At 48.3% G+C, this 21,819-nt stretch overlaps 10 protein-coding genes across 11 annotated transcripts; 5 read left to right on the plus strand and 5 right to left on the minus strand.

Annotated features, from left to right (window-relative positions):
- Positions 1–292: 292 nt before the first annotated feature.
- On the minus strand, positions 293–2,950 carry FOIG_04915 (uncharacterized protein). The gene has a single exon (XM_031203245.1). It carries the CDS (start codon positions 1,605–1,607, stop codon positions 483–485), a length of 1,125 nt encoding a protein of 374 aa, XP_031066824.1. The 5' UTR covers positions 1,608–2,950; the 3' UTR covers positions 293–482.
- An 81-nt stretch (positions 2,951–3,031) lies between these two features.
- On the plus strand, positions 3,032–4,394 carry FOIG_04916 (uncharacterized protein; the record flags this gene model as incomplete). Its single annotated transcript, XM_031203246.1, has 3 exons — positions 3,032–3,077; positions 3,261–3,627; positions 4,376–4,394. The coding sequence occupies 3 exons, from the start codon at positions 3,032–3,034 to the stop codon at positions 4,392–4,394; spliced, it is 432 nt and encodes a 143-aa protein (XP_031066825.1).
- Positions 4,395–5,008: 614 nt separating this feature from the next.
- FOIG_04917 (uncharacterized protein) lies at positions 5,009–5,899 on the plus strand (the record flags this gene model as incomplete). Its single annotated transcript, XM_031203247.1, has 1 exon — positions 5,009–5,899. The coding sequence occupies one exon, from the start codon at positions 5,009–5,011 to the stop codon at positions 5,897–5,899; it is 891 nt and encodes a 296-aa protein (XP_031066826.1).
- Positions 5,900–5,976: 77 nt separating this feature from the next.
- FOIG_04918 (uncharacterized protein) lies at positions 5,977–8,943 on the minus strand (the record flags this gene model as incomplete). Its single annotated transcript, XM_031203248.1, has 11 exons — positions 5,977–6,228; positions 6,285–6,627; positions 6,674–6,763; positions 6,817–6,829; positions 6,962–6,989; positions 7,036–7,102; positions 7,149–7,190; positions 7,235–7,368; positions 7,419–7,480; positions 8,087–8,697; positions 8,747–8,943. 11 exons carry the CDS (start codon positions 8,941–8,943, stop codon positions 5,977–5,979), a joined length of 1,839 nt encoding a protein of 612 aa, XP_031066827.1.
- A 684-nt stretch (positions 8,944–9,627) lies between these two features.
- Positions 9,628–11,259, plus strand: FOIG_04919 (uncharacterized protein). The gene is made up of 2 exons (XM_031203249.1): positions 9,628–9,806; positions 9,860–11,259. Exons 1-2 carry the CDS (start codon positions 9,741–9,743, stop codon positions 10,925–10,927), a joined length of 1,134 nt encoding a protein of 377 aa, XP_031066828.1. The 5' UTR covers positions 9,628–9,740; the 3' UTR covers positions 10,928–11,259.
- A 348-nt stretch (positions 11,260–11,607) lies between these two features.
- FOIG_04920 (palmitoyl-protein thioesterase) lies at positions 11,608–12,963 on the plus strand. Its single transcript, XM_031203250.1, has one exon. The coding sequence runs from the start codon at positions 11,876–11,878 to the stop codon at positions 12,875–12,877; it is 1,002 nt and encodes a 333-aa protein (XP_031066829.1). The 5' UTR covers positions 11,608–11,875; the 3' UTR covers positions 12,878–12,963.
- A 440-nt stretch (positions 12,964–13,403) lies between these two features.
- FOIG_04921 (uncharacterized protein) lies at positions 13,404–15,005 on the plus strand (the record flags this gene model as incomplete). The annotated part of the gene is made up of 3 exons (XM_031203251.1): positions 13,404–13,856; positions 13,912–14,119; positions 14,166–15,005. The coding sequence occupies exons 1-3, from the start codon at positions 13,639–13,641 to the stop codon at positions 15,003–15,005; spliced, it is 1,266 nt and encodes a 421-aa protein (XP_031066830.1). The 5' UTR covers positions 13,404–13,638.
- FOIG_04922 (uncharacterized protein) lies at positions 14,756–17,100 on the minus strand. Its single transcript, XM_031203252.1, has 2 exons — positions 16,858–17,100; positions 14,756–16,751 (listed from the first exon to the last, which is right to left on the minus strand). Exons 1-2 carry the CDS (start codon positions 16,953–16,955, stop codon positions 15,137–15,139), a joined length of 1,713 nt encoding a protein of 570 aa, XP_031066831.1. The 5' UTR covers positions 16,956–17,100; the 3' UTR covers positions 14,756–15,136.
- Positions 17,101–17,241: 141 nt separating this feature from the next.
- On the minus strand, positions 17,242–19,798 carry FOIG_04923 (uncharacterized protein). 2 transcript variants are annotated; one of them, XM_031203253.1, is made up of 4 exons: positions 19,000–19,798; positions 18,906–18,921; positions 18,529–18,752; positions 17,242–18,470 (listed from the first exon to the last, which is right to left on the minus strand). In XM_031203253.1, the coding sequence occupies exons 1-4, from the start codon at positions 19,067–19,069 to the stop codon at positions 17,926–17,928; spliced, it is 855 nt and encodes a 284-aa protein (XP_031066832.1). In that variant the 5' UTR covers positions 19,070–19,798; the 3' UTR covers positions 17,242–17,925. The 2 variants fall into 2 exon arrangements, with proteins under 2 accessions (XP_031066832.1, XP_031066833.1); XM_031203254.1 differs by lacking the exons at positions 18,906–18,921; positions 19,000–19,798 and having other exon boundaries at positions 18,529–18,793.
- Positions 19,799–20,767: 969 nt separating this feature from the next.
- FOIG_04924 (uncharacterized protein) lies at positions 20,768–21,483 on the minus strand (the record flags this gene model as incomplete). The annotated part of the gene is made up of 2 exons (XM_031203255.1): positions 20,768–20,777; positions 20,825–21,483. The coding sequence occupies 2 exons, from the start codon at positions 21,481–21,483 to the stop codon at positions 20,768–20,770; spliced, it is 669 nt and encodes a 222-aa protein (XP_031066834.1).
- Positions 21,484–21,819: the final 336 nt, after the last annotated feature.

Raw genomic sequence — 21,819 nt, forward strand, 5'->3', positions numbered from 1 at the left:
TGAAGAGAGGGGTAGCTGAATGGGTTGAATGTGAAACACGTGGCGCTGTCAGATTAGGTCGATTAAGGAGTTAGCTGTAGGGCTCGATGTCAGCTGCAGCTACGAGCCGGCTTTGAGAGTCATATTATCTTCAGGACCCTCCGAAACTTTTCAATTTCTGTCTGCGACGCATGGGGTTTCCGATAGGGGTGGCCATCGACCTCCTCGAACCGGAAGGACTAGCGGGGGGCATGACGACTAAATTCGAATATACACGTGGAGCTCATGCTTTCTCCTTATCACTAGCGACTCATTCAGACATAAATATGATGCATTAAAACCTCAAGTATGCACATCTACTTCCAAAACTACCGGCTCCCACCGCCACTGTCTCTCCTTAACAGAAATCAACGTTTTGCACAGCCGGACGTAACTAAGACTGCCCAAATATCTTGATCAGTATACATAGGCTAGCTCCTCTGCACGCGGTAGCGCTTGATCTCCTATTTGTCCTTCTTTTCCTTCTTCACCTTCTTCTCCGTCTTCTTGATGTTCTTCTTCCTCTTCTTAATTCGGATATCAACGCCGTTGAACTGTCTCGGGGCGCTGTCCTTCCCCTGTGCTGAAGAACAGGGGATGGCACTCGGATTAATCCATGTATCGCCATTCATATTCGGAACAACAAATCCTTCGTAAGCTCTATGGACTTCATAGTCTTCATAATCTCCGTCAACTAGAATTAGGTTCTTGTTGATCTGATCGCCGCTTCCTGTCGTGATCGGGTTGTGGTAGACGCATCGAATAGGAGGGTTCTTGGCAAGTTCCTTCGAGAAACTGGCGTTGATATCGTAGATCTTTCTATTCTCCTGTTTGCACCCCAGACCCGCGAAGGGGTTAATCCACTGCGGGCCACTGTCACTATCCAGCCTGTAGCTGTGGGTACCATATTGGCCGTAGTTGGTCGAGGACTGGGGTTGTGAATTTCCGAAAGACTGTTCGTCCGTCGTGGGTGACGTCTTGGTTGGCTGCATCATATACTGAGGCGAAGCAGCAGCGCGGATGTCGGCAAGCGATTTGTTGATGGTTTCTAGGTCGATGGCGGTTGCTTGGGTGCTTGAAGTATAGGCACTGTTGGAAGAGTCCCTACGAACGAGAACCCCGGACACGGTTCGAGAAGCATTGCCCTGAATTGAAGGACTCGGCCCTTTCTTCTCAGACATGATATGTATATCAGTTTGTATCTGATACAGTGCTCTGGACTGAATCTGCTCTATGGCTAGAGAAAGGTTGCTCTTCTGTCGTTCAAGTCTGACAAAGATATCAAGAAGATCTTGTTCCTTATAGAGAAAGCCCCAAGTACGAAGGACTCGCCCCTTGCGCAACAAAGAATTCAAACAGTTGTTGTTGATGATAAAAAGAAGTGCGTCAGTCTGCGTCCCAATCTCAGGGGTCTGAAGAAGGGGGTTCTCAGAGATGCTAGTAGAAAGGCTCTGAAGTTCTTGGAGCTGCTCATGATATCGTTTCAGTGTCGACTCTCCTCCTTTTATCTTTCTCATGACATCTATCAGAGAAAAGCATGCAACACCAAGCTGGCTCGCCGACGCCGCGACCCCAAGAATCTCTGCCATGATAGCCTCAACTTCGAAGGCAAGGCCGTCGCGACAAAGAGCGGTGAAGATAGTAAAGAGCCGTGAATAGCTACATCGACGACGATATCATCCTCAGGTGGTGTGTCAGAATGCAGGAGAAATTATGGTTGTGCTAACGTGGCATAGAAATCAACCGCAGATTATGAAAATTGTGAAAAGGTGCGACCGGAAAAGAAGGCCAAGATGTGAGTATGGCATCAAGGTTTAGGCATCACTGTGAAAAGAGATTGTGAAAAAGTGTGAAAGATTGACAGCAGAGCCTCATGTGTCAGACTGCGGTGAAACCTAAGGCACTTCGAGGGGGCGAAGCAGAGTAACACGGCAGAACAAGGCTACCGTTGTAAAGTATTTGATACGTTGACTATAAGGCGGTCTGGAAATACAACCAGGGATTCATCAGGAAGATGAGAGATCTTGGGTATGTTCGTGAAATCGAGACTTGCACTTCAGGAGGGGGCGTTGTATTGAGTATCGATTTTCGTCTCAGGAGGGTAGATAGCCGCTTGCAAGTGTTGGTCAAGTTTTGAAGAGTAAAGAGAGAACTCCTTATGAGGTTTGAGTGCGTAAAAGATTCCTCTGGCAACGAGCCTCAAGGTTCCAGTGTCGATTGGAGTTCAGTTCAGCTTTCTGGGTGGAAGTTGACTATCGCAACCAACCGGACGCTTTCTTGTTCGAAGCTAGATGGAACGATAGTTTAGTTCCTGTATTTAATTAGCCCATCGTCTTTATCAACTCAAAGAAGAGCGACGAGAAGACCTTGGTGTAAAGGAAAGAGTAGAAGACCGCAGCTTTTGGGGGTATCTGAAGGGGGGCCTCGACCACGTCAGGAACTTCACGTCAAAAGATTCTCCGAGTCGAATGCAATACCGGGAATTTTGGACTCGGTTTTCAAAGCAAGGAAGTACCTAAGACAAAAGGAGTATCTGATCAAGTTGATTGTGTTGGTCCGGTTTGCTACGCCACTGTTGGTTGACAAGCCGTATGACGTGACAGGTGTGGATGGATCGCTTAGAAACTCGACTCTAGAGTCTTTGGAGAGGTCCGAGAAGGTATAGGATACTCTTGGATTCTCAGAAGAGATCTAAGCCTTTTGCCAATATGTCGTTGGTAGATGTTGTGATGGGTTTGTGACGCTGGAGAACGAAGCAAGGCATCTAACCAAGACCCGCAGTCACTGTATCACGTACATATTCACCTGCAAGCCCTGAATTACATGACCTGACAATACAGATGTGTGAACGAGTCACAGGGCACCACTCAATATCTCATCAATACTCCTTGAATGTGAAGACATGGCAATCGGCATGGTGTTTACGACTTCCAGTACCGCATCACAAAAATAGGGGTTCGAAAGCTACTACTGCATATATGTAGTAATACTTAGCATGATACTATACAACACAATGAACTATTTCGAGGCCTTGGCAGATTCTCATATGTCACGATCTGGTCAGTGTCGTCATTGTTTTTGGAGAGTTTGGAGATTTTGAGGCCCCCAACAAGCGGACAGGGGTGACTGCGACATGCATAGGGAGGGTGTTAAGCCCTTTCAAATCACGAGTCGGCTGCCGCACACCCTTTTTCCTAATGGAAACTCCATTCGCCCGTAGTGTTACCATACGATCCAACCAGTTTCGCAATTGGGCCGCACGCACTTCATGACGGTGGGAATGGCTCCCAAAGACGATAATGCCCATCTTTCGGTGTCTTCAACGAATATCAGCAATAGCGACCTCAAAGGAGCAACTATCAGCAATGGAGCCATCAATTCTGGTCCCGGAGACATGTATAATGGCAGCATCACGATTTATCACTACCACAAACACCAATGCCCTGACCCTGCAGCCCACCTGCCCAAGCAGGCATCATCCCAGAATGCCAACTGTTCACAGCGGCGGTGTCGTGATAATCGGAAATTGGTAAAGGCACTCCTCAAGCATCGTTTGGCACCCTTGAGACGGAGGAAAAGGTATGCCCGACGGCGTCTCCGGATTATTGTGTAAGTGTGTTCTTAAGTAGGGTCAAGTAATTTGACCTTTTGATGAAAGAGGCGAGAAATGAGCGATTAAACTATCGGGCTACTTAACGCCAATTCTGTTCGGGTATTTCTGTCTCTCAAAGAGGAGACGTTCCCCGAATCTTGTCTTAGTGACTCCTGTTGTGCCATGGATATCGTTGCTGATGAGAGGTCAGGCTTTTTGCTTCACGCCCCAGATATGCATGATGGCTGCAGCGGTGGAACTTTCAGGCAGCTAAATCGTTGGCTCTTCGTGCCGACCCGTTATCGTCTGTCACGGTCCGTGCTTCCCAGAAGAGCCAAAGAGTGTCTGTTGGCCGAGACAGGTAGAAATACCCCGCAACGAGGAGTAAGAAAAGTCGAACGCTGTTGGGAATCAACATGTCAACAACGAGCTCGTCGACATGAAACCGCTTGAGTTTGCAATTATGTGTGAGAGGGGAAGCTTTGAATGGAGAGGTTAATGAGTGGTGAAAGTTATCCTCTCTCTCTTTGATGGTTGACGGTGGATTGTCTTTACTTCACAGTACATATCTTAATCTGCAAACTATTTACATGAAGCGTGTCTTACCAAGACGCCCTCTTAGCTGTAAATGTGTGTAAGAGCTGAAAAATCCATTGGTCAGGTCTCATGTTTTGAGGCCAGTGGAAACTACATATGTCACTCAGCCACTCCATATTGATCTCAGCTGAACATTTTGGGCTTTCGATGAAGGTATGCATGTCATAGACTTCCTACTGTACCTTGACAGATGTGGAACTTGGTCTCTATTCCTACCCCTGAGTGTATCTTGGTAGAGATCTGAGACGATGTGAGTCAATTAGATCTCTCTTTCCCCTATGTACGACTCGTGCTCTCGATCGGGTGCATGATTGTCCAAGCGCTGTTCAATGTCCGATCTGTATTCCCGGCCACTCCTTACCTCCCAATAGGCCGGCTCGAGCTGAGTTGTGGTCAGAATCGGGGAGGGGTTACTACTCTGGACGTACGAGGTTCTTCATCTCAATCTGTGCTTTTCTTTCCTATCCCATGTAGCATCATCGTCTTTTACCAAGTATTTCCACTAGCTTTATCTCAAGTATGTTTCCATTTAATTTATAATATATCTTTTTCTTACTTAAAACTACAGATTTGGTAACTTTTTGTTCTTTCTTCTATTTTCTTTCATGATGGGCTTGCTATTGGTGAGTTCTACAGGGGTATAAAGAGGAGGTTGGTCGCTACGTAGAAGATTGATGTTGTGCACGATAATCACTCGTCAAGAAACAAAAACCTATCATTTTTTTCCATACCATATATATTTGTCTTCGCAACCCTCGAATTCTGATCATATTGATGCCCCATTGTGAACCATCTGTCAATATGGCAAGCCTCTCAGAAGCAGAACAAGAGGGGCCGGAAGCCATGGAAAGTGAGATAGAGGACGGCGAACATGATACACTTCCCAAGTACTTGAAGTGCAGTTATTTCGATGCAGTTATTGGCAATGAGATTCATAACTACTGGGGAAATCGAGTCTTAGAGCACACAAACTCCAACGGCGAGGTGCTAGCTCTCAAAGTTAGCAGTCCAGATGGCATTGACCGCTCTCAAGCCGACATGATGCACTATGCCGCGACACATGGTGTATTAGCTCCCAAGGTTCGCGGAGTCTACGATATCATCACAAAACGCCCTATTGCACGTGTTATGGTCAGCGAACGCGTCCCCGGTGTGCCGCTCGTGGACGTCTGGCAGGCTATGTCTGAGGATGAGCAGAGGTCTATCAAGGGGCAGCTTCGAGTACAAATTCAGCATATGAGAACGCTCGCACAGCCATACATTGGTCGGATCAACAGGCAACCGACACGCAACATATATAACACCACGTTTATCAGGCACTGTGGTCCATTCGAGGATGAGGAAGCTTTTGATAACTGGTGTCTCGATAGATGTTCCGGTGGAACTATTCAACATTGGAGATGGAAGAAGGTGCTAGAACGGCAACGACGCAAGTCTACTGGACGTTTCGTTTTAACTCACGGTGACTTATCACCGCGCAATGTCATGGTTGACGGAAGCACTATCACAGGGATCATCGACTGGGAGTTAAGCGGTTTCTATCCCGAGTATATGGAGTATGCCTTTGCTATAGGTATTGGCCCAGGGATGGAAGAATGGTGGATTTCTGTTTTGAAGGAGGTACTGGAGCCGTGCTCTTCAGAAATGGTGAAGTTCACGGGGCTTATCGAGGAGAGGATGAGTTCTTACTAGACTGTGAACCACAGCCCCTGGTGAAATACCAATGCCAATGGTACTAATAATGAGCAATGATAAGAATTTCACAAATACTAACTAAATTGCCTTACTTTTTTTGGCTTTTGGGCCCAGACAACCTTCTGCCAATAATAAGGATGCATGTTTCCCTGCCTCAGTTCCCTTCTCAGCATCGATATGTACACCTCAACCTCCTCTTTCGTCCAGCCCTCCACTGTGTTGGCCATGAACAACACATAACCCTCGATATCCTGCTCAAGAGTAGCTTGTGCATACTTGCCAATTTCTTTCATCTTCGGATCCTTCGGCCAACCCCCGATAGGCACCTGTTCAGTTCACTATATCAGTACATGAAAGTGGCCACTGGAAGAGAGTCACTTACCTTGAAATCCCGTTCCACAAGATTAACAAACCCGGCCTTCTCCATAGCAGATCTCTGCACTCCATCCTCAACGATTGTGAACGAACGGCCGATCTTCTTCCCGCCTTCAACAAAGAACTTTCCCCACTGGTGCATAGCACTCTTCTCGGTGATAGTCCCGTCCTCGCAGTCCATTCTTGAGAGAGCTTCGTGGCTTTCAATATAACCACCCGGCTTGAGACATCTATATGCTTCTTTGAAGAGCTGGTCCCAGTCGACGATGCTGCCGACCAGCCAACGAAAGTGGATGTAGTCTTGCGAGTTGGGAGCGAACGTCCACTCTTGAGTGCAGTCTTCAATATCGCTACCGAAGTGTTAGATTCGCTTATTGGTGTGAGTAGGCTTCTTACAATCGCAGGTTAGGAGGTATCCAGCCCGGTTGGATTGGCGAAACGTCAGTACCTATAACCTGTGCGTCTGGGAAGCTATCCGCAAAATCTCTGTTGAAAACAGTTAATTTCAACCACTTAGTCGTTTGATTATAAACACTTACATAGCCCAGATACCTAAAGTAGAGTATAATTTCAGCGTGAGTTCAACCAGAGTACAACTTTGGCGCGGTCTAGGTATAGCCTGAGCTCACTTGAGTAGCGACTGGCTCCGACCGCAACCAGCCCAACTGGCTCTCCGAAACTCACCTGTCCCTGTACCGATATCGATAGCATTCTATGAAAGTCAGCAGGTCACTCCATGGCTACCGGTAGCAATGAACCTTGATATCTTTGGGAATAGGCGCAAGATACAGCGCACCGTCCAAAACCAGCGTCAAAACATGATGACTGCATGTATCAGCACTCATCTCCAACTTATGTTTGGTACAATTACTTGATGTCCATCGACTCATTCTGCTTCTCATCATTGGTCCCCCTATGCTCATTAATCCCGCCCCATAGAGTCTTCGGACAACATACCAGTATTGCGCGTTTCCAATATCACGATGGTACGTTCTCCCATTGATATTCCTATACTGCAGAATACTTGACGTGATGGACGCCGTCGACTCGGCAGTATCATCTCCCAGAGCAGAATCCGTATCACCCAACTCCTAGATTATCATTAGTGGCATGATCCTGACCAACGTCATGTCATACGAACCTCAGCTACCTCAGCCCAATGCTCAGGAGGAAGAAGACCAGAAACATCGGTAACAGCCTGAGCTGGTTGAGAATTATTTTCTTCTGCCATCCTTGCACGGTTCGTTCGTTATGTAGGAAGAGAGTAGAGTGTCACTTCACAGTTGCGTTGTTTATCTCTATTTGTGTACTGAACCAACTCATTCAACTTATCATGCCACGCTTTGCATACCAGATGTGGTTTTAACACCCAAATTAGTACGGCACAGCAGAATTGCCCAGGGGCCAGTCCTATCGGATCGTTTGACAAAGTTGCATTGCATGATAAATGGAGAATAATATCCCTACATGTGTCTGTTGGTTTGGCGAACCAATAACATGCTGGTTTCAAAGCTCTCAAATTATCCCATACAGTCAAAACATGAGTCCCGTGAGCGATTTTGAGACTGATGTCTGCGGTTGAGCCATTGACGGATATTCAGTAAAGACTTTCCTTTCCTCACATTGTGTTCGCGTATCAAAAGTATTCTCTTCCAACCTCTAGGATAGCGGAAGCACTAGGCCATGAAGACAGTAAACAATCAAATTAAAGAAGGCTAATGCTCCTGATCTTGGGTATCAAACCAGCCACTCAAACATCCGCCAACAAATGACTTATCATGTCCCTCGTATGCTTAACAACCGACACACAATGCGGATCCTTATCATGCATCTGATGTGCCAACCGATGTCCTATACCCGGCGGTACATGACTCGTTCCGGAATGCCATAAGTTCTGTCTATCCTCCATCAACTGCAACATCGCCACAAAAGACATGGAGCTCGAATGTGGTGTACCAAAAAGTTCGGATTTGATTGCTTTGTTGGCGATGCTTTTCCAATCCCGAGGGTCCAGACTCAGCGAGAATCCTAACGCGTCGTTTTGCGACGGTGCCTCTAGCTTTTGGCCTTCGCTTATGTATAGTTCTTTTGATTCCCTGGCATCCTGGGCTCGTTTCGTTTCGTCCTCAACTGACTTCACGATCTTTTTATATCCTTCCGCCAAAGATATAATAAGCGTGTTGAGGAGTTGAGCATTCTGCATTGCCCATAGAAACTTCGTTGGACATACCTGACACTGTATGATCCCTGCTGCTGTTGTCGTCAAATGCCGCAGAACGGATAACCGTGCTGGGAAGGGCAAATCATCTGCTTTCCGAACTTCTTCTAGTGACAAGTATAAGCTTGCGAGACAGGCGCAAGTCTGTTGGCCTGGGTCGGATTCAAATGCCAATAATTTCGGGTCAACATTTGTCTCGTTTCTGAATCTGAGTCAGCTCGGCCATCAAGGTGATGATTCAGTCAACTCACCCAAGAGGTATCAAATCCAACGGTGTATCTTCAGACATATGTTGGCACGGATCAAAGCTCGCTCTTCTCCCCATGTCACTACCAGTGTCACTTCCAATACTCATCGCCAAAGTCGACGGCGAAGTTCTACTCGCACTGCTCTCCTGGGCCTCATTCTCGGAGGCTATCTTCCTCTTCTTGGGTCTTCCCATCGGCATACGCGCCGAGAACTTGCACGGCTCTCCAAGAGTAGAGCATCGCCCACAAGATGGATAGCTTCCGTCACATTTGAGCTTCTTTTGTCCTTGCAGATTGATCAGCATGCGCAATATAGGTTATGGACCCCAAGTGTAAGCGGGAAAGGTGGGCGGACATACTACACTGATCACATGAAGCTCTCCTATTGGCAGGATCTTGCAGATCGGGAGACATTATGTAAAGGATATGAGAGGGAAGTAGTACGAATTATATAAAAAGATAGACCAAGAGATTGAGAGATGTTCAGTTGTAGGATTCAAGAGCTCATCATCTTGTAAGCCCGACAAGGAACAACCGGATGGATCTCATGTGAATAACGTGAGAGTGACAATCAGCGGATCCTACTCCAAACTCCGCCCCGCCGCTAAAAACCCCCGAACGGTGCAAGAAAAGAGACATAGAATTATATAACTTACTATAAGCCTATCTCACCTGAGGGAGGAGCATCAAGATCTGAAATAAAGCCACAAGCGTTCAGAGGATACTTTCCAATATCTATACCACTCGGATCAAAGTAATTGATGCATAGGTCCGAGATTTATAAACTTGTTAGCTCAAATGTCTGTCTTGTATTTTTGGCACCTAAAAGGCGCTAAGAGACCCCTGGGCCGGAGCCCGGGACTTGCATATTCCGACAGAACCAACCATCGCAGAAAAAAAATTATTTTTCCTTCGAGCTACTGATAAAGCCCCCACTATCATATCAAACTGAACTTTTTTGTTGCATCCCCATCCCATCTACAACTTTGCGACAACAATGGCGCCCTCAAAAGAAGTTGTCGCTCCCGGCGCTGCCGCTGTCACAGCAATTGACCCCGATCAGGTTCGTAACCCCCAGCATCTCACTACTATAACAGTTCTAACAATTCACACAAGACCCTGAAAGCTTCAAAGGCTCTTCTCGCACACATCAAAAAAGCTTCCAAGCAAAAGGCCGACGAGTCTGAAAAGCGCAATCTCCTCGACGACGATGAAGATCCTACTACAACTCCCATCTGGCTCAACCTGACGACCAAACGCCACATCGTCGACAAGGCGCGTCTGCAGCCCGGAAAGATCTCCCTTCCTCACTCGCTCAACAACGAAGAGACCACCATCTGCCTCATCACCGCCGAGCCCCAGCGCGCCTACAAGGACATTGTCGCCTCCGAGGACTTCCCCGCTGAGCTTGGCAAGCGCATCACTCGTGTCATCGACTACGGAAAGCTCAAGGCCAAATACAGCCAGTACGAGGCGCAGAGGAAGCTCTTCGCCGAGGCGGATATCTTCCTCGGTGACGATCGCATCATCAACAGATTACCCAAGATTTTGGGGAAGACCTTTTACAAGACAACGCAAAAGCGACCTGTCCCTGTGAACCTGCAGGCCAAGGCACCCAAGGTCGATGGAAAGCGACAGAAGCGTGTCAAGACTGAGGGTACTGTCAACGCAGGCACTCCCGCCGAGATCGCCAAGGAGGTTCAGAAGGCAATCAACTCTGCATTCGTCAGCCTGACCCCTTCAACAAACACCTCGATCCGAATTGGATACTCGGGTTGGACCGCTGAGCAGATCGCCGAGAATGTCGATGCCGTTGTCACCGGCATGATCGAGAAGTGGATTCCTCAGAAGTGGCGCAACATGAAGAGCATCTACATCAAGGGTCCCGAGACTACTGCCCTTCCCATCTGGTTGACTGATGAGCTCTGGGTTGACGAGAAGGACGTGATTGCTGAGGATGAGGCCGCCAAGGCCCTCAAGGGTGAGAAGCCCAACATTGGAAAGAAGCGCAAGTCTCTCGACAACACCGACGAGACTGAGACTCCCGCCGCCCCTACGAAGAAGGCCAAGAAGCAGAAGCAACTTCCAGAGGCCGACGACGGCAAGCTCGATAAGCAAATCTCAGACCGCAAGGCTCGATTGAGAAAGCAAAAGGCATCGGCCAACAAGGCCATTGACAACTGAAACATGCAATTCAAGGCATCGGTGTTGAGGCGTTCGTTGAAGGGCGGAAAACCCACAGAATACAATTGTAGCTATACTTGCATTAACAATACAATATTGACGGTATTACGCATCTCTTGCGCCTTCTTTGAAACAATCTTCTTCCTTCGTCAAGACCCGGGCCAAGGAAAGCCCCCGTGCCTGGTCACTCGTAAGAATAGACCAAGTTTCGATGAATCCCACCAGCATTCGGCCGTGTGAAACCCTCCAAAGGACCAAATGAGTATATATTTAGTCAACGTGAACTCATTCGTAGGCTAGTCCTGGTACAAATATATCAATTTGGTCTGATCTTCAAGATAGAATCTGGGGTGCTTGCAGAATGCAGATCATCACTGCCCGGAAGGGATCAGCTCTTGTTCTTTCGACGAAGAATTATTAATGGAATGATTACCTAAGTTCTAGATACTAGGTATGCGTACTATAATGGTGTCAAGAAAGTACAGAGTAAGGTATAAGGTACCTACCGAATTTGGGCAATATGTAAGGTACATTGCCATTGTTGGGATAATGAGGATAAAGCGTCTAACCCACCCCCGCCTTCCGCCGGCTTCAGGCCATATCTATATCTTGGCCAGGTACGGAGTAGATCTAGGCACAAATAATGCATTGGCTTTTATCCCCTCCATGCAGAATAGACTCTGTTATTCCTATAGCCAATAAATACTCTCAATAATCACGCCATTAATTATATAGTTTATCCACGGTTCAGCCAATCTTATTCACAATCATGTAAGGTGGTCACCCACAAAGGTACAAAACCACTTTACATCTTCTCGAACCTAGCGGAAAGTGGAGGGTCATAGCTGACGTCTTCAGCTAGCTCATCTCCCCACACAACTCTCCATCTTCATCTTCATCTTCCATCACCATCACCATACCATCACCATCACCATCAACATCCCCATCATGTCTTTCCCTTCCTTGCTCCGGCTTGGCTTGGCCATCGGAGCCTTGGCTGGACAGAGCTATGCTTCCCCTTTTGCACCTATTCACACAAGAGATGACCTATCCGATACCCCATTACCTATTGTTGTTTGGCACGGCCTTGGTGACCAATTCAATAGCGATGGAATGAAGAGCATCCAAGCCCTCGCTGAAGAAATCCACCCGGGAACCTTTGTTCATATCATTGCCATCGATGAGGATCCCAGCCAGGATCAAATGGCCACTTTCAAAGGAAATGTCTCGGACCAAGTCAGCAAGGTTTGCGAGGAACTGGCCAAGCACCCCATTCTGTCTACTGCGCCCGCTATTGATGCCATCGGTATCTCTCAGGGTGGACAGTTCCTCCGCGGTTACGTCGAGCGCTGTAACTGGCCACAGGTCCGCAGTCTCGTCACATTTGGTAGCCAACACAATGGCATCATCGACTTCAGGTCCTGCGGCGCTACCGACTGGCTCTGCAAGGGAGCCATGGCCCTCATGAGATTTGGTACTTGGAGCAAACTTGTACAGTCAAGCCTTGTTCCCGCGCAATACTACCGCAACCCAGCAACTGAAGCCGATTACAACAAATACCTCGAGAATTCCAACTTCCTAGCCGACATCAACAACGAGCGCGAGTTGAAAAACGAAAAATACAAGGCAAATCTGAGCAAGTTGACCAACTTCGTCATGTGGATGTTTGAAGATGATGATCTTGTTATCCCGAAAGAATCTTCGTGGTTTGAGGAGGTCAATGGCACAGAAGTTATCCCTCTTCGAGCTCGTGAGCTTTACCACGAGGATTGGCTTGGCCTTCGCGAGCTTGACCGCAATGGTGGCCTCAGATTTCGAAGTGCCCCTGGTAAACACCTCGAGAACCTCTATGAGCTACTGAACGAGACCGTCACCAATTACTGCGGCCCGTGGAAACGAACTTTTGAGTCAGATATGGAGGACTCCTGGGATAGGTTGGAGTTAATTTGATTTAATTACTAGTTTTTATTCTATAGTTATTCTACAGACTGTAACTACGTCAAGAGCCCCCCCCCCCCCTGCCATGCCTCGTCCACATCTACGTCGTTCCTACTATCACACTCGAACATGAACGCGCGAAATGAGCAGGCTTCGATGACAAGGCAGAAGTCTCGACTTATGATGTAAGCAACTGCACTGAAATCATCTCAGTTCCTCGCAGGACCGACCTCTTGAGAAAGACATCTTTGGTGAAAGCTCAACTCTAGGGTTGGTTCAGAAACGAACTGGGACGTTTGGCTGTATATCGTCCTGAACTCAATCATCAAGATAATCACGGCAATTCTGTATGGGTGCTTCGAGTCTTTACAATACTTACCTTGTGCCCTTGCGTTTTATTAATGATCATGTCGTGCTCAATGAAATGGTTACTGTCGAAAATGTATCTGAGGCTTGTAATTAGCTGCGCCACAGTCGCCAGCTTCAGCCACATCGCAATTGCTTTGCATCATGACAACTGAAGTACTTGTGACTCCACGCGACAACAAGCATCATCGCCGTATCTGCCGAGAGATTCCTCCCACTTTTATATCCCTAGTTCATACTAAGCATCCGTAACTGAGGTGAAGTCGGTAAAGCCTGGGCGTCACAACACTCAGCGACGAGGCTCACTTGTTTCAATTCATCGACTCTTCTGACCACCGAAATCACCACTGAACGACCAGCAAACTTGCGACAACAACCATACACTTCATATCCTACCCTCCGCTCCAATGACAACCTCGAATAATGGTCCGTCCGCGGCCACAAACGGCGACGCGATACCCAAGATCGGACCCCATCCAGGCTCCATCTCCAGTTCGAATCAATACACATCAGAGCTCAAGCTGCGACGTATGCTCAAGGACAATGGCTGCGATCCCGCAAGGCAGGATAACTACCGTCTTCAGGGTGTGCAGTTGATTGAGAATGTGAGGGAATATCTGCAATTGTACGTCGGGTCTTGTATGGGAGTACGTGGGGATTAGAGACTAATTACGCAACAGACCTGTGAGGACGTTCGATACGGCGTGCACATATTTCCACAAATTTCGACTCAACTTCAGAGACGTCGAGTATAACTATCAAGACGCTGCATTGGCATCACTATTTGTCGCTTGTAAGGTGGAGGATACTATCAAGAAGTCGAAGGAGATTCTTGCGGCGGCATACAACGTGAAGAACCCCGACAAATCAGTCACGCCCGATGACAAGGTAAGCCCAACAAACAGCAATCACAACCCCATACTAACCCTCTTAGATGTTCGAGAATCCAGGCAAAATCATCATCTGCCTCGAACGCCTCATCCTGGAAACAATCGGCTTCGACTTCCGCACACGCTACCCCCAAAAACTCCTCGTAAAAGTCGTCCGCGACATCTTTGGCAAGGAGGATGGAAAACCTTTCTTCGAGACCGCATACGCAATGTGTATCGACATCTACAAGACCTTCGTACCCATCAAGCGCACAACGTTCTCAATGGTCATGGCAGTCGTGGAGCTCACAGCCCTCATGACAGAACAGCACGTTGACAGAGTTCGAGAGTACGCAAAGACGAAGCGTCAGTATCACTGGGGCTCTGTTATGGAGACTATGCTTGATATACTGGATTTATACGTTCAGCATGGTAAGTCTACAAAGGTCGGGGCACAGTTTGATCAGAATAAGATCATCGACATCAAGATTCGGCTTAACAACGATCTTGACAAGGCGTTCGAACCTCGATATCTGTACTACTGCTCCCGCTGCGAAGCTGAAGATCCTCAACCTTCTACACCTGCATCCGCTACTTCACCCGCGACATCAACATCATGGCCAGGTGATGCATCTGCAAAACGAACGGTGAAGGGGCCAGAAGGGACGTTGCGTTTTGTGTTTGAGCCTGAGGCTGCGTTGAGAGAAAAGGAGATTACTGAAGGATTCTTTAAGGAAGATTTTGAAGAGTATGAAGTTGAGGTTGAAGAGCCGGTGCCTCCGCCGCCGAGGGAGGGTAGGGGAGGATATCATGGGCATAGAGAGAGGGGGGATCATAGGAGGGGAGGACCGTATGGGGGATATCGAGGTGATAGGCATTACAGAGGAAGGGGTAGACATTACTGAGTCCAGTCATGCACATGGACACTTTCCATTCGAGATACCCATTCAGATTGCCATGGTAGCATGATACTCTATTCACACTCATGGTCTTACATCGAATCGTCCATACAATCATATACACGGATATCATCAACCTAAGCCTTCTTCTCCCTCTTGACCTCCTCATGACCCCCAATCAACAAATCCTCCCCCGACGGTCCACTCGACTTAACACCCTCCAACTCCCCTCCATCCTTCTTCGCAACCGCCTCCTCAGCACTCTTGATACTACTCGCTTTACTAACATCCGCACTCGCAGGACTCTGAACTCTAAGTCCCAAATCCTTCTCATTGTCCGGATCTTCCATATTCGCACCCTTCCAATCTGCCGGTCGAACCTGCGGCACGGGCTGTCCCTCTTCTGGCTCGAGGACTTCTTCAGGCAGAGCGTCAGTGCCGGCGACGCGCCATACTACGGCAATTCGATCAAACGCTCGTGAGCCTTTGCGGCTGGATCCTTTGATCCCGTCCATCGCGTCCCACTCGATGCTGAAGACGCCGCTGTCGAGGGACTTGCCGTCTCGCTCGGGGCCTTGGCCCTCGAAGAAGGTGTTGAACCAGACGTGTGCGACGGCGGTTACCATGGTCAGGCCCATGCTCTTCGGGGTCTTGTTACGACGCTCGACTGAGATGTTGACATCGCTGTTGGGAATGCGGATTGGGGCCTTGGGTCTTAGAATAACCGCCATGCCGCCTGGTTCTTCATCCGAGTTTGCTTCTGTAACATCGGTCTTTGACGATGTAGCAGAGTCATTCTTGGTTCTCTCAACACCCTTATGAGAGCCTGCGGGCGAGACTTTGTGAAGCATCTCTGTGCCCTTTCGTTTGATAGTCTTCGCCTTGCCAATATGCTCCTTCTCCTCAGTCGTCGATGATGGAGTTTCACCTGGGTTCGTCGCCTCAGAAAAGTGCGCTTCATCAGGCGCTTTCTCCTTCGGCTTGGTGACCGAGTACCCGGCCATTTCCCAAATCATATCGCTAATACCGCTCTCCTCAGGTGCTTTGGGATCAACAACCACACGCTCCTCCTTTTTGAATGTGTGAAAGACATCGATCTTCTTGCCCTCATCTGCAAAACCCTCGATGTCAACCTTGACGCCGTTGCGCAAACCCCAGACGTGGATCTCAGGGATTTCAATGGGTCGATCGGTGTATTTCTTGCCACCTTTTGTCCAGCGCTCAACGTAGCTGATCCAGCGCAACTGTGAAGGGATCGAGACCCCAGCACCAAATCGCGGTCGCATTCGTCGTTCCGTGAAGCGCGCAAGGGCATCTTCAGGCTTCCAACCCTCCTCTGCGATAAGATAACTGCAGCTCACCGTACCACTTCGTCCCTTCCCAGCTTTGCAATGAACCACCACCACTCTCTTATCGCGCTTTTCCTTCCTTTGCGCCTCAGTAACGGCATCTTTACCAGAGGACATAGGCCTTCCATCGCCCGTGACTACACCACCGCCGAGCTCTCCACCATGTAACCAATTGCGCATACTCGCCATGATCATGGGCACAAGTCTGAATGGAGGAGGGTGATGATCAGGCCATGGGTAATGCCTCACGCGACCATATACAGATTCATCAGGATAGCCTGTTCCTTCAGCGCGAAACTCCCATATGGCCCAATCTTCACCGTGTTTCGAATCGAGGAATTTGACGAGTTGGTCGAGCGGGTTTCGGTACGCGAGTTGGGGATATGTTTCTGAAGGACCGGATCTGAGGAGCTAGGTGTCAGTAACGTCGCCAGGCAAAGAGATAGCTTCAGAGGGATCGTTTAATGATATCGCTCCTCTGGAATAAAACCCCCAATGACTAGACTTACGTCGCGATAATATGATCCGTAACATAGCACAAATCCAAGCCAGCCTCAGGATGCCGAGCTCGCGGCCCCGCGACAATCTGTCGCAAGATCGAAGCCATCACCAGCAGCGGTCGTCAAGTTGCGGAGAATAGGTAATCACGTTGAAAATGACTGACTACAACTTGATTCGGCTGAAAATGGCTGTTAAGGAGGCGATGGGTTCGGGATGAACAGAACAGGCTGAGGCCGCCTGGTCAAAGATCCATACGTAACTTGCCTGGCGACGTCATCCCTTGCGCCCCACCAAGGGACCTGATCTTTATCGGGCTTTGATATCATCGACAGCACATGAAGAAGTTACTACGAAGAGATGAGATGCTCACTACGACAAGATTTAGCAAAGAATGCAGCTAAATAGAAGCCTCGTTTTTCGTTGAACACTATAATCGAGACCAGGCCGGGCCTTATGTCATCGAATATTCTCAGTGGCTTCTTCTCCGAGAACATACCATGTTTCGATGCCAAACTCTCAGCCATGTCTTCCTCGGAAATACAAACCACAGGTCCGATAAAGCTATTCGTGAGCAATGAACAATTTATCGTCCTGTAAATCACTGTAACAACAGCACAAGTCATGGTCAAACCTGAAATTCCAATACAATAAAGCTAACACCAGGAAATCCATACCCATCCATCCAGTCTCCTTCGTTATCTCCCCCATCATTCCCATGGCCACTTCCATTTCCTCCTGAGTATCTTGTGCACCAAGTCGATTTGCTCGGCCCACAAAGCTCCCTCCGCATGCGCATGAGAACAGTCGCCAGAAAAGTTCTCCAAGTATAGGAATAAAAAAAAATACAGTCACGAGGCCAAGCCTCTTTTCCACGTTCCCATGGTTGTGCAGTTGTACTCGCTGCACCCATGTTCTTTGTCCAGTCTGAAATCGTCGTCGCGTTTAGCTGCAAAGCAGCCAGTCCAATCGTAGCGTCATGGTGTTTCAATCTTGTCTGGTTCCGCTATGTCTCAATTCATATCCGTTAAGTATGATCAAGTCAGAATGACCTGAAGCTGCGTGTCGTCGTCTCGAGCTTATGAGGTCTTCTTAGCAGGGCCGCTAATGTATTTGCTGACGTCAGTAGCATCGTGGAACTGCTTGCCAGCCTCCTTGACACCTTGCCAGACCTGTCGCGCGGCAGGGGGAGTACCCTGAGCACTAACGAGGGAGTCGACACGAGCACCGAGCTGGGTGAAAGAGTTCTGGACATGAGTGCTCTGGCTGTAACGAGCACGGAGGAAAGCAGTGTAGAGAACAATGAGGATCCAAGATCGGCGCTGGAAGAGAATAGCGGAGAGGAGAATACGTCCCCAGAGAGCGATCTCAAGGGAGGAGACGATGGCCATGGAAGCATCATAGTACTCCTTGACGAAAGCGCCAATCTGGTTAGCAAGAGGGCTGTTGACAGCTTGGCGGCTAGGAGAAGCACCATCAGCAGCCTCGGGCGCAGGCTTGGGCGCAAGGACAACGGGGATCAGGTTGGCGCGGGTGTAGGTGGCAACGTGGAAGACCGAGTAGATCGTGTAAGGGATCAAGGCGAGGGGGTACTGGGGAGAGAAAAGCCACACAAGGGCCATGGCTTTTTGAGGTCAGCAAGGTTGCGCAGGTCTAGCAAGATATGCTTCAGAAGCTCTTACCAAGGTACTGGATGTTCTCATCAGCAAGGAGAGCCATGGGGGTAGGAGCAGCTCGGGCGCCAGTCTTTGCGCGAGCGCGCATGGTCTTGTAGACGACGATGCCATAGGTGACAGCGGCAGCAATAAAGGCAGTACGGTAGGAGAGCTGGGCCATGCGGGTGTAGTAGTTCATTCGAATCCAGGACAAGAAATATCGGCCCGTTGTAAGGATCAGGGTGAGGTGTCTATAGTCAAGAGAGCTTGTCAGTCACAGATCTGGCTATTTGTTGGTGATGTGAGCTCCAAAGAGGGAGGCTGAAGATCCAAAACAGCTATCGTGGCCATTTCGTCGCACCGAGGCAGAGCGGGACAAAGGTAAAGTTCATGACAAGACGTACCCTACAAACCAACCGACTATGAGAAACACCAAGTTAGCAATGCGATCTCATTGTGATGTCTGCGCGCAAGGTCGCATCTCAAGATACCACGTACACTGGAGTGTCTTTGCAAGGGCCAGAAGCCTCTCCTGGAGAGGAAGATTGGGGTTCGGCGGGGGAGCCATTGCGTCTAGAGATAAGAGAGTCGAGAAATGATGCGATCTAGTATGGGCTCAGGGTAAAGTGCGCTCGCGAAGTCGTTGAGGACGAGCTGATGCTGTTATTGCGAGTCGAAGATGCTGATGAATAACGATGTCGTAAGGAAGAGAAGACAAGTTGTGGGCTTTTGGAAGTGGGTAAGAATCAAGGCAGGGGAGAGTGATGGAATGGACTGTGGCAGTGACGGAGCCCGCCCCCGCTTTGGATTGAGGTGCCCCAAGCTCCAGGGCTCAGGACAGGTTTCAGCGATTGGTTTCCAGCGCGGTTTAGCAGCTGAGACGCTAAAACGGCCGCCTATCTTTTGAGAGGGGGGAATGACCGGGGGCTGGGCGCTATCTAAGACCCGACGGGAGGGAGCTCGAGGTGGGGGGAAGGACAAAGAGGCTGGTAAGGGAGTTTGTCTGAGACTGTGAAGATGAGGAAATTAATATTGATTGTGGTTTCGTAGAGGTCGTACTGAGTGTTTAGACCATGTTTGGTAGGTTTGTCCTTTGATGTATCCATTGGTTGTACACGACACCAACTGAAACGCTTGTCCAAGCTTATCTAGAGGTGGTGATGGCTTCGATGACGACAATTAACCTGTTCGAAAGCACGTGAAGGCGCCACTAATCGGAGAACTCTCCTGAAATACAATCCGTCACAGCATAATTATTCTATGTTTGAACTCGTGCTGTATTATGAGCTACCTCTAGTCTTTTTTGCGTCGATTTCATTTAATATTCAAAACAACTCTCACTTCAATTCTCATCGTCATTCGAACAAAGAGCTTCAATAAGCTGACTTTCGAGCTTTGACTTTCGTCATCGCCTGATGCCAGCTTTTACCAAGGCCCAAGCCCCTGCATAGCTGAACCGCGCAAACTACATCTCAGCCAATGAGAACCGGACATTTCCAATGGGTGGGGGGAACCTGAATCGACTTGTGAGCGGCTAAAATCCCATTTATGAACTTCGCGACGACATCTCTCGAATATATAAGAACCCCGTAGGGTAAAAGAAAGATTTTGATAGATATCGAGAGTTTATTTGAGCACTTCGGCCGGCTGAGGATATGGCCTTGCTGTTAAATATTAACCTGTTTCCACATTATACGTTAGAAATGGAGTTACCCTGTACCATCTCTCAATGCTTGATGGCAGGGCGACAGCACACTCGGAATTAACAACTTTTTTCTACAAACTCAAATACGATGACTACCCTAGGGGAGGCAAGAAAACTTGAGACCTTCATCCTAAGTGATAAAAATAACTAATAAGAAGCCTTCTAAATTCACACTAAACTTACCTAAATGTTTTTATCACTTAGAGGAGACATCCTAAGTTTTTTTGCTTCTTGAGGCTACCTACCTAAAGACATTGCTAACACCAAGAAGGTTCATACCCTCATAGAAAAACTGCTCAAGTCTTGTGTAGGGCACGTCCGTTTTGGGACTCGCTGGTGAGAAAGCACAGGTGCCTTCATTTGCGGCATGGATAACTCCGTTTGGCAGCTTCAAAATCGATGATTCTTAGCCAGAGTCCGCTATTGAACATCAATATCCCCAACTCCAAACTGCACAAACCCCTTTCGCTTCTCCATAGACACAAGCTATGTATAGCCCCAAGCTACGTCCAAACAATCTTCGGTTCGTTGCAAAAGTAGAGGCCTTGTAGAGCCAGCCATTCATTGTTTCCTTCGAGAGTCAGCTTACAGCGATAACAGGTCTAAAGCATTACGAACCTTTCGTGAGTGACAGCCGAATCTGCCACAGAAAGATTTCCAGCATCCGAAACAGACTTGACGTTCTTAGCCTTTCGTTGCCTGAGAACCGTTTCCACCCTCGTTCTAGCTTCTTGTTTCTGCTCAATAGCACCAGTGACAGTCCAGAAAAGACTGTCCACAGGACGGTAACCATGGCTATGCTTGAACTCCGCGAATGTGCAGACGAGGATGTGAGCGTTGAGTAGGATGAGGTTATATGCCTGCCCGATCTCATTCTTAATCCCCTTCTTCTTGATGGCCTCGATTCGAGCGTACAAGATTGCTTCGACTATAAATTTGATGTCTTTAGGATCAATAGGTCTTTCCCAAGATTTGTTGAGACTGCTGGCAATGTGATCGTAGTATTGAGTCTCCTTTTCTTCACATGCGCATGGTGGCGCGACGAGATCGTGGTTGGGGCAAATGGTGAGGCAGTGGAAGTTGCTATAACATTCGGTTAAGAACTCGCAGATGTTGTCTTCTACCTCCGTTGGGGTCCTGTTTGGTGGCAGAGGTGAGCCGCTAAAGACTCTTGTACAGGCAATTGAAAATTGGGGACTTGTCTTGGTGAGGTAGGGGAACGATAGCCCCGGAGTTTTGATGAGAAGCTCATAGCAAATCTCGCGATGGCGCGGCATTGTGGTATACTACTCGTTCGTATGCTCTGGAATAAGGAAATGGTGAAGTGAAGAAGATATAGCTGTCTCTGCAGCTATGAGCAATATTGACAGTGTAGGGTTGAAGTGACCTGGTGTGTCTTGGTTGGAGAAGAAGTCAGGGACTCTACTGTGTGTCTCTTTCCCGAGATGCCTGAAGGTAAGTTATGGCCCAGGCGTCGTAATAAATAAGTTGAGAAAGAGGAGAATCACCGAGACACGCAAGTTAAGTTCAACACGCCTATTGCTATCACAAATAGTGTGGTTGTAGCCTCCGACTCTCTCGCGAGTGATAGGTTATCTGCAGAAACAACGTTT

Source organism: Fusarium odoratissimum, assembly GCF_000260195.1.
Source record: "Fusarium odoratissimum NRRL 54006 unplaced genomic scaffold supercont1.6, whole genome shotgun sequence".
Taxonomy (NCBI): domain Eukaryota; kingdom Fungi; phylum Ascomycota; class Sordariomycetes; order Hypocreales; family Nectriaceae; genus Fusarium; species Fusarium odoratissimum.